The 10298-nt window shown below is 45.9% G+C and overlaps 1 protein-coding gene across 1 annotated transcript; it reads right to left on the bottom strand.

Moving 5' to 3' along the window:
• Positions 1-627: 627 nt before the first annotated feature.
• LOC135805289 (transcription factor YY2-like) lies at positions 628-5468 on the bottom strand. Its single transcript, XM_065319307.1, has 5 exons — positions 4900-5468; positions 4610-4739; positions 2930-2990; positions 2211-2369; positions 628-1658 (listed from the first exon to the last, which is right to left on the bottom strand). The coding sequence occupies exons 1-5, from the start codon at positions 5426-5428 to the stop codon at positions 1224-1226; spliced, it is 1314 nt and encodes a 437-aa protein (XP_065175379.1). The 5' UTR covers positions 5429-5468; the 3' UTR covers positions 628-1223.
• Positions 5469-10298: the final 4830 nt, after the last annotated feature.

Raw genomic sequence — 10298 nt, 5'->3', positions numbered from 1 at the left:
GACTCCGCAAGAGTTCATGAATCATAATCGGAATCCCCATGTCCCATGTGTGTACACTCTGAGTGCCACTCATGAGTCATGTTTGTTGTGTCCAGTGACTCCAGTCAACAAAGCACTTCTCTGAACTTGAAGACTTGTGGGGATGTTGTGTAAAATTTAGGGCGTGAATGCCCTGGGCAAAAGCAACACAACGATGAGAAACCAGGGTACGATAGGAAGATCGTACTCGTACACGTACACAGGAGTGGAAAATATGTCTCCGGAGTACGAGTGGCGCCTTCGTTTGGAACATTTTGTCCTTACTTTTTTATAGCCCGAGTTTTACACATACAGTGGAGATTGGATATAATAACGACACTCCTTCGGGAGAGAACAAAATGTCACTATATTCGATCAGTCACTAAACCCGATCTTCACAAAGGACGTTAATACTATTAAACGACTTGGGCAGCAGAATTGTGTCGCTAAACTCAATCTGTCGTTATATCCGATCTCCACTGTACATATACCGGTATTTGACTTTGTCTTTTTCCAACTCACGTGGAAAATTTGACAATGGAAATTTTAGAGGTGAAACGTAGAATACGGCACAATTTGCGTGAGTCTTTGATTCAATGAACTTTGACGTAAAAGTTCACGGACACTTCTTATTGAAAATCAGCAAAGAACAATCAAAGCGCACAGTCACATTGAGCGGATAGATCATAAAACGAATCCTTACAGAAAAGTCATATTCGAGAGGAAAAATTCGGGCAGCACCGCTCCGAAGTATAGTTATTCGATCAGCGGTAAAAAGCGAAGCGAGATAAAGAATGAAACTGAGCATTGGTAGGGGCCTAGGGGGTGTATAATCACAGGGACAGGGCAGCGAGACGAGAAAAATATAATACAGGCAAGACACGTAAACTACTCTTGAAACCAGAAACTGGTTCTGACTGTCTATTCGAGAGGAGAAACAGGGCGGGTTGATGGCGAGACATTCAAGGAAGGACACTATTAACAGGAACAAAACGACTTTATACAGGGCTTCAAGCAAAGACAAGAAGATATGAACAGATATGCCTAAGGGCCATTATGCATACTATATATGAAAAAAAGCGCAACAACATGCACAAGAGCTAGGTACAAGACAGCGTGTTAAATAAGGTAGCACTATGTACGGCAAGGAAATTAGCAGTTAGAACTAACTGACTATAGCAAAGGCAGGGCCATTCGCTGTACTGTTATAGACTTGATGAGATGGATGATGACACCACCGCAACAGCTGCAGGTGCAGGTACCGAGATTGGTATGTGGCTTGGGACACCGATGGGCAGTAATGCAGCTGCAGCTGACGTAACAGGAGATACCGCTGACGGCAGCAGAAGTGATGGTTGGCTAAGAGCCGACACATTCAAAGATTGGCCCAGCTGATTCAGCGGAGACAGGCCTATACCCAGGGATGTGCTAAGACCTACACCAAGACCTGTGCCGAGCAAGGAAGGCGTTTTGGACTTTGCATGCGTCAATATATGAGACTTCAGATTGGTTGACTGAGCAAAGCGCTTGTTGCAGCCATCAAAGGGGCACACGTACGGTCGGTCACCTGTGTGTATTCTTACATGAGTTCGTAAGTTGAAGTCCAGCGAGAAACGCTTACCACAGCCGTCAAAAGTACACTGAAGCCAAAGAAACACACAGCCAATACAAGTCAATCAAATAATTGGCAAAATATAACAGCCTCACTGAACGAAGAACTCTCACGATAGCGAGGATCAGTGACTCGTTACGAACTCGTACACGAAATGAAATATTTCGAGCTGTGTAATGCGCAATTCGTGAACGAGGTGCAGTTGGATTGTCAGAGAGACAGCAACAGAAATACGGGTACAACTATACGGGTACTAGATCATACTTCTTGTTTTGGTATGATGTTTCCGTAGTTGGGACTGTGCGATCTCAAAGCTACCCACTAATCAAATAGGCCGGACTCGTGTAAACGAATCCAATCTACGAGATCTTCACGAGACCCTAACCCAGACCTGACCCATTGACTCGTCCCATATGAAACAAACGAGTCACTGAACTTCTATAATGTGTCTTACAACAAACTACTCTACGGTTTGAATAGGGGTGAAAAGAGTAAACGAAGAGTACTAGTAGATAGTGAACACAACAGACGACGCGGCAGCAGAAATGTAGCTTAGTGGCAGACAAAGTAAACGCCTTACCTGGTAAGGCTTTTCTCCGGTGTGAACGAGCTGATGCCTCTTCAGCTTAGAGCTTTCAACGAAGGATTTGCCACACTCAGCGCAGACATGTACCCGGGGTCCATGGGTATGCAAGTGCTTACGCATAGCAGAGTTATCACGGAACATCTTAGAGCAGCCCTAAATAAACACCATGCGAGGACATGCCAAAATCTCATGCCAAAATCTGACCAAAGCCAAAGCTTGTACAAGTCGTACATCAAGTACTCCGGGGATTTTTGGTACATATCAATATACACTTCATCCTCTCTCTCTTTCTCTCTCTCTCTCTCTCTCTCTCACACACACACACACACACAGGCTCTCTCTCTCTCTCTCTCTCTCTCTCTCTCTCTCTCTCACACACACACACACGGGCACGCGCACACACTCACACACATCTTGGAATACATGGAAAACTGACACAAGAAATGACCCTCAGCGTGACCAGGAAATACAAATAGCAGGTCAAAATAGACTCACCCAACCTAGCAACAGTTCAAGGCTGATATTACCAGTGAAGTGGATTCTGCAGGTCAAATATACACAGCTGTCTACGTGGGCTAATAAAAAAAGTGGCTTCGTCCAAACTCCAGAAACCAGTGTCATGACATGCTTATGATCAGCGTTGTTCCCAAGGAATATATTAATATTCAGAACCACACCCCACCACTGTGTGTACAGTACAGAAAAAATCTTACCTTGTGTGGGCAAGGAACCGTTCGTGGACCATCTGTATCCTTCCTCTTCTTCGGTGCCATCCTGCAGACCAAATGAACAGATCAACACATTAAACACATCGAGAGCAGGCCCATACCTATGGCCCGGAGATGCAAGTAACTTCTACCCCAATGCGATGCACAATACCACTTCTGCCATGTGAAACTGTCAAGCAATCTGCAGTTTCCACATCACATTATTAATAAATATATTATTAAATTTTGAATAGGGCATGCCCACAGGCCCAAGGCCTTCTTACGGGGTACGCTAAATGTTTTCGTATGGATGCGTGGAAATCTGATAGATACATAATTAGTAGGGCTCAAACGATTAGTCCGATTAACCGGTTGCAGACCGGTTACGAAGAATTAACGGTTAACCGATAAAGATAACGGTTACGCAGTAACTTTTCAGTCAATTTTTCAAGTATCAGGTCGTTGCAAAGTGTGCACTTTCGCGGGCTGTCGCACGCGTACGCAATTTCTGGGCTGTCAACTGGTCATATCTGGTCTCTTGGTGTGAGAGTATGTATGAATGAGCATGCAAGAGAATGTACAAGTGTGCGTTGTACTGAATAGGGTACATTTTTTGAATGAGTATAGTCAAATATACGGTTAAAAAAGAGTCCGCAGGATTGCCGTGGCTTATAGGTTATAACCGGTTAACCGACCGTTAGCTTAGCAGTTAACCGTCAGGGGTAAAACCGTGACCGTTTGAGCCCTAATAATTAGACCTTCGCGAAATGATAGGCACAATACAAAACGGCAAGGACGTCATACAATAATACTCAGCGTATCACAACTGGGCACTGTGATTCAGTGCATCAGCACAGTTATGGAGAACGCAACAAACACATTGTAACATTTTTTATTTCAACCCAATTTCATAATTTGTACGGCTTCCTGGAAAGCTCTTTTCCTGCTGGTCATCTTCTTCGTGCTTCCAGAACATACAGCACACTAAGGACGCTCGAGCCTCGCCAACAGTTTCCCTGCCACGCACAACAATTTCCTTTGGTTTGGGGCTCATACTCAACGTAGAACTACAATATAAACTGCAAAGAACTTCTGAGATTCAAGTGATGCAATCAATCGTCATGCTGCCTTTCACACGTCCTGGGAAATCCTTGAATGGCTTAAAAGTCGCAAAAAATCACTCAACAGAAACTGCGAATGAGTTCAGATCGAATTCCTCATTCAATTTGTCAATTTATCAGTATCTTCCTTAGGTCGCCATCGCCCTACGGTACAAAGCTCTGCATCTACGTCTACGTAAGGTGTTTTTGGTCGGTTGTCATGATGATCCATGTACGGAGTGAAAGCGGGAGCAGAGGAAATGGGAAACATAGATGTGGTAAGGAGGGGGGTAAACAATTTTTTCGGATGGACGTGCGTATCTTCCCTAGTCTGTTTTCAGCGACCTTGTACGGGCGTTGGGGTCTTCAAATTTCTCCAAAACGTGACCGTGTGTGCCTGTTTCATGACACGACCACCCGTTTTGGATTTTTCACCGTAGACGTAAACGGGAGTCGGAGAACGTAGTGTGACAACGGCCTTACCGGTATGTATAACAATTAGTGCTGAACAAACTACGCACAATATGTAAACTTTTTTTTTCCTTTCTCTTAGTGATTATCCTTGTCGGTGACAGTGAATACTTACTTTGTAAACTCTGCGAGCTGTTTCGGATCGGACAAATCCATTCCAGGCAAGCCACCTGGAGGCAGTTTTTTGCCACGTAGATATTCAGAATAGTCTGGAGCATCCTCCTCTTCTTCCTCCTTCCTTTCCTCTGAGAACCAAAAAAAACCAATGACATCAGATTACATGCACACCGAAAAACAAAAAATAAATCACTACAAGAGCATTATTATAAAAAAGCAGTTCTGAAATAAAACAGCCACTACTACAATCGTCATGTACGTGCAGGAAGAGTACTAGTAACTGCCAACCTGAAGGCCAAAGCTGTCCAACGCTGTAGTCTGCATCCAAAGTTTTGATATGTACGTTGACCATATTGCTAGACTGCTGATGCTCCCATTGTGGAGTACCAATCTTTATCTCAAAGCCAGTGTCGACGGCGTCCGTTTCTGTCAACGATACGGAGGAAGCAACAAACTTGCGAGCTGATGCATTAGATTTTGCTGCTGATTTAGCTCTTGTCGCTTTCTTTTTCCCCTCTCCATGATCTTTTTTCCTCTTGGCCGGCTGATCATCTTTTTCAGTTTCTTCGATGGCATTGACTGCATCAACTTCTATGTCATTGCCAACATTCGACGCGATGTACACCATCTCCTCTCCGCCAGAGGAGAGAAGACGGCCAAGCTCCACTCCAGATGTGTCCAATACTGTCTCGGTCTCCGCGAGTCCATGCTCAATAATCGTTGTTTCCACCTCCACTTGAGGCTCCGGTACTCCAATGCCGCCATTACTAGCTATTTCTAGCTCAACTTCACCAACTTCAGGCAAATGATCCGCCATCTTGCTTCCACCATCATGGATTCTCAAGTCTAGGTTCGAGCTGGCAGTGGCGCAGGCCTCAATACAACAGTATGGCATGGGCTAGCTCGGGTTTCGCTCGCTGGCGCATTCCACGCACGATCGAGCAAGCTGCCGTACACCATGTAGACCTACACTAGCACTCAGATCAGTGAGCATGCAGCAGGGAGTCGTAAGAATACGACTCTCTACAAGATCCTGGCCTGGTCACCGTGTACATGGTGTACGCGTGTGTCGTGCGTGGATGTATGTAATCAAGCACGCTCAGGAGCTCCGGAGGTCATGATGGCTAAATCTTGCCCGAGCTTGCAGCCCGAGGGCTGCAGGCAAGGGCAAGATTCAGCCTTCTTACATGACACGTGATCGTTGCCGGGGCCATGGCCAATAGGCGATCTTCCCGCCGCGCGCGGGCATAATCAGGCCATCAGGACCGTTTGACGTCATTTCGGGAGTTTCAGGACCGTTTGACGTCATTTCGGGCCGTTTGACGTCATTTCGGGAATAATTTTTCGACCTTTCGACCTTTGACCTTCCCTAATATGTTGCTTCGCGATGTAAGAAATGAAATCAAGCACGCTCTGTCTGTCATGATGGCATATGGCTGAATCTTGCCCTTGCCTGCGCTAGCCCTCGGGCCTACGGCCCTTGGGCTGCAGGCTCGGGCAAGATTCAGCCATCATCATGATCATGACCTCCTGAGCGTGCTTGATTACATACTTCTTACATGACACGTGATCGTTGCCGGGGCCATGGCCAATAGGCGATCTTCCCGCCGCGGGCATAATCAGGCCATCAGGACCGTTTGACGTCATTTCGGGAATGTTCGGACCGTTTGACGTCATTTCGGGAATAATTTTTCGACCTTTCGACCTTTCGACCTTTGACCTTCCCTAATATGTTCCTTCGCGCTGTAAGAAATCAAATCAAGCACGCTCTGTCTGTCATGATGGTAGCCAGTGCAGGCTGTCGTAATAAAACGACTCATCCGTGTTCCATTCCCGTGCATGGTACATGCATGGTGCGACGGCACAATGACAGGTGTCGCAAATCACACTGAGTATTACACGTGGTTTTTGGTGATTCCTGGTTAGCTGCTAGCTTTTCCCTACTCGAAGATGTTGCCGCCGCGAAATCTGGGGGTTTGTGTTCGTCCTGGCGAAAACCGTGTTTTGATCCGTTGAGGGAGACGAGAGATACAGTGCGAAGACGTACGATCTGTCCGAGAATCGGCGAAGAAGAAAGCTTCGCAGACGACCCGTAGTGGTTGGGAACAGAATGGAACATATACCAGTCGATGCCTGTCATGGTAGGGATGACTGCTACGAAGTTTTAGCCCCATGCTCCCCAGCGCTTTTTAGCGCCCGACGATAATTACCAAATTTCATCGATTTTCCATATGGATCAAAGCATAGTCTCCTCAATCTTCTCCAGTCGAGCAGAGTCTGGACGCTACAATGTCGAGACGCGAAAAGAGAACATGCATGAACACACAGGAGCATCACATGCAGCTGCATTCTGCCTTGACGAAGCTGAGAACAACACCAGCACCACGCATTTGGAAGACATTTCGAAGAAGACGAAGAACTACATATCTGCGTTCAAAAAAGCCTCTGTACTGTGCAGTATGCATGCGTGCATGCGCGAAGCACGGGGTCCGCGGATCAACTTCGTTCAAAAATCATTGTGCCACACGGGTTGTATGATTTGTGTGCGATCATGGTCTTTCTTCTTGACAAACAGAAGTGAAGTTTTTCGATCTTCAAATCGCCATAGCGTCCTTGTCATGACTCCAAATCAGCTGAAACTTTGCAGGAGGAATGAAAATGCCATGCTGAATCGATTGGTACCATTTTCGGAGGGTTTCCTTGAAAAATAAAAATTAGCCTACACTGGCTAATGATGGCTGAATCTTGCCCTTGCCTGCAGCCCTCGGGCCTACGGCCCTTGGGCTGCAGGTAGGCCTTGACGGACTATGCTAGCATAATTTTTCGCATAATTCCTACCAAAATCGAATAATCGCATAATTCGAGGCAAATTGCATACGAATCGCATAAATTGGAATAATCCGCCTGTTTGCATCAAATTCCATACAGTTGTAGATCTACAATGTTCTACAAGTACAAGTACAAGTAGATGCACCAGGGAGTCGTAGGTTTACGACTCCCTTGATAACATGCAGTCCACTACTATAAGTAAAGGTCGTAGCTAGGTCGGACGGTGCGTTTACCCCGTTGAACTTTTGCGTACTACATGTAGATCTACAGTACAACACCCTCTACAAAAATTCCCCTGTTATTTTGCACAGAACCATCACAATATTAGCAGCATATGTGAGCATAATGCGGCATAATATGATAACTTTTAGCATAAAAATAGCATAATTCTGCAATTTTTTCAGCAATGCGAAAAGCATAATTTCACGAAAATATTAGCATAATCCGTCAAGGCCTAGCTGCAGGCTCGGGCAAGATTCAGCCATCATGACCTCCTGAGCGTGCTTGATTACATACATGTACATTAGTCCATCGGCCAAATCTCAGAAAGGGCCTCTTTCGGCGAAGGTGATGCACTGAAGCTCCAACTAAACGCCCTTTGGCACACTAGCTCATGAGACCCCATAGAATACGAATCCGATTGTTGGACGTTGCCAATCCAGTCCAGGATAGTCGAACTGGGTCGAATACCTTCTTCCGATTTTCGTAATTTCATCCACCATTACATCTTTCTCATCGACTTTTTTTCGCTTGGCGAATGTTCTTGAGCCGCTGAGCAGAATCTACGCACGCTCGAACACTTGAAATGCCTGCATGTTGACGGTTCGCAAGATTCTAGCGAGCTTGGTGGAAATCTATTATTTATTTTGACATTTTTGGGGGAATCTGAATTAGAACGGTAGAAGCTCATTCGGAGAAGACGGCGTGTCGCCGCTGTCGGATTGTCGCTACAGTGTTTCAGACGTATTTGCTTGAACGTGCTATTGAGGATGGACAGAAGATGAAGTGACGGCTTTCTTGAACACGGACGTTGTGTCTACATTGTAGCTGAAACATCTCATCTGGCGTCTAGAACGCAATTATTATGAGTTGTGAGTGCCAGCTGAGCTGAACACAAGCTGGACACCATTCGTCAGCTGGGAATTTGCATCGAAGCTCTTGATAGCCACGATAAGCATAATTATACAGAGGTAACCTTGTTTGACTCAATACGCATGCAGGTGATACCACTAGTGGCACTACAATGTAAATGGTGCGAAATTGATGCAACAGCGAATATGTACTTCGTACAATCACGAACAATTGTAAGGCAAGTGGTCATGCCTGTCATAGAAGAATTTCAGCCCGGAAGTCTTGTTGTCATGGTCATAAATAATACAGGACTTGAGTTGGCTCTGGACATAAACACACTTGTGGTGAATACGGTCATTGTTGCGAGAAAAATATTTAGCCACTGTATGTTAACACCTGATGCCGCACTACACGCAATATTTCATGTATATGTATGTGAGACTCAATTGCATTCACAAGGCCGTAGATGCATGTAAGCACACAATGCTGTACAGTATAAGTAGTAGTCGACATGTGTTGCCTTCCTGCTGCACATGCACATGCGGCAAGTTGGCAACGACACATGAACTATCTGCACCGCACAGCGTGAGCTTAGAAAGGAATATTGCACACATGGTGCTATTTGTGTTCCGATATCGTTAAGCCGGTATACATGTACTAGTATCCTTATACATGTACCTGGTCACTCGATAGGCGATGCCGACTGTACTAATCTTATCCATATTACCCTACAGGCTATAGCACACTGCGTCAGATCACCATGCAACAAAACAAGAGCTTTGCCCGGGGCGAATATACACTGAAGCAAAGTAGGTTTCAACGGTACAGCACTAGTCACGATGAGGGGAGTTACGAGGATGGTTAGGCCGTGACACATAGATGATGATTGTTAATGATTCATGCACGATGGAAAATTACCACCAATGGCGATGATATTTCTTTCACAACAATGACATCAGTAGGAGCAGTGACACAACCTTACTGCTCCAAGTAGGATTTACAAGCGAGTGAAGGGAGAGCAGACTGGTCTAATAGCAGACCGGGTCTAAGCAAGGAAGTAATCAGCATCAGAGGTGAGCTTGCACATCAGAAAACAGAATGATGATGATCACCAAACACAGAGAAGTTGGCTATGTGTATGTTTGTGTCACTGTGTGTGCATGTGTGTGTGTGTGTGTGTGCATGTGTGTTTGTGTGTATGCGCGCACATCTGTGTGTGAGAGAAAGGCAGACAGACAGATAGCATATGGTGGGAGGGATCAAGGTCTGACCTCAGAGTTAAATGCTGACGGTGTGGAATAGCAACAGTGCGAAATCGGGCAGGGTGGTTAATGGCCCACACTGGAGCCGAGTAGGAGCGCCAGTGGTTGAGGGCTAGCACAGGAGTAGCAGCAGCTCCAGCCTAGGAAGATCAGCTTCTGGATGAAAATCTCCCGGACACAGTAGGTACCAAGCTTCACTAGCAGATTGCCGGCAGGGGTGCACGGCGAGCACCCGTACATCCCTCAAGCCACCAGAGCCGCAGTACTTGGAGACGATCCAGGTGCTTACCCGCCAACAATGCTGAGAAGGCACTGGAGCCATACAGGAACTTATGATCGAGCATGACCACAGACTTGAAATACATGGTCCGGCGTTGAATACTGAGACAGCGACGTCTCCTCCACAGAACACCACTCAGCCCCACCATTGCATTATTTTTGCTTTTTCATGATTTTTACAATTGTGTTAGAGCACACAGCACTCGATGCAACATTTACCAGTGACTAAATAACTCCGCGTCTCCG

Source organism: Sycon ciliatum, chromosome 1 (genome assembly GCF_964019385.1).
Source record: "Sycon ciliatum chromosome 1, ocSycCili1.1, whole genome shotgun sequence".
In the NCBI taxonomy this organism is placed as follows: domain Eukaryota; kingdom Metazoa; phylum Porifera; class Calcarea; order Leucosolenida; family Sycettidae; genus Sycon; species Sycon ciliatum.
This window is presented reverse-complemented; position numbering and strand designations above follow the sequence as displayed.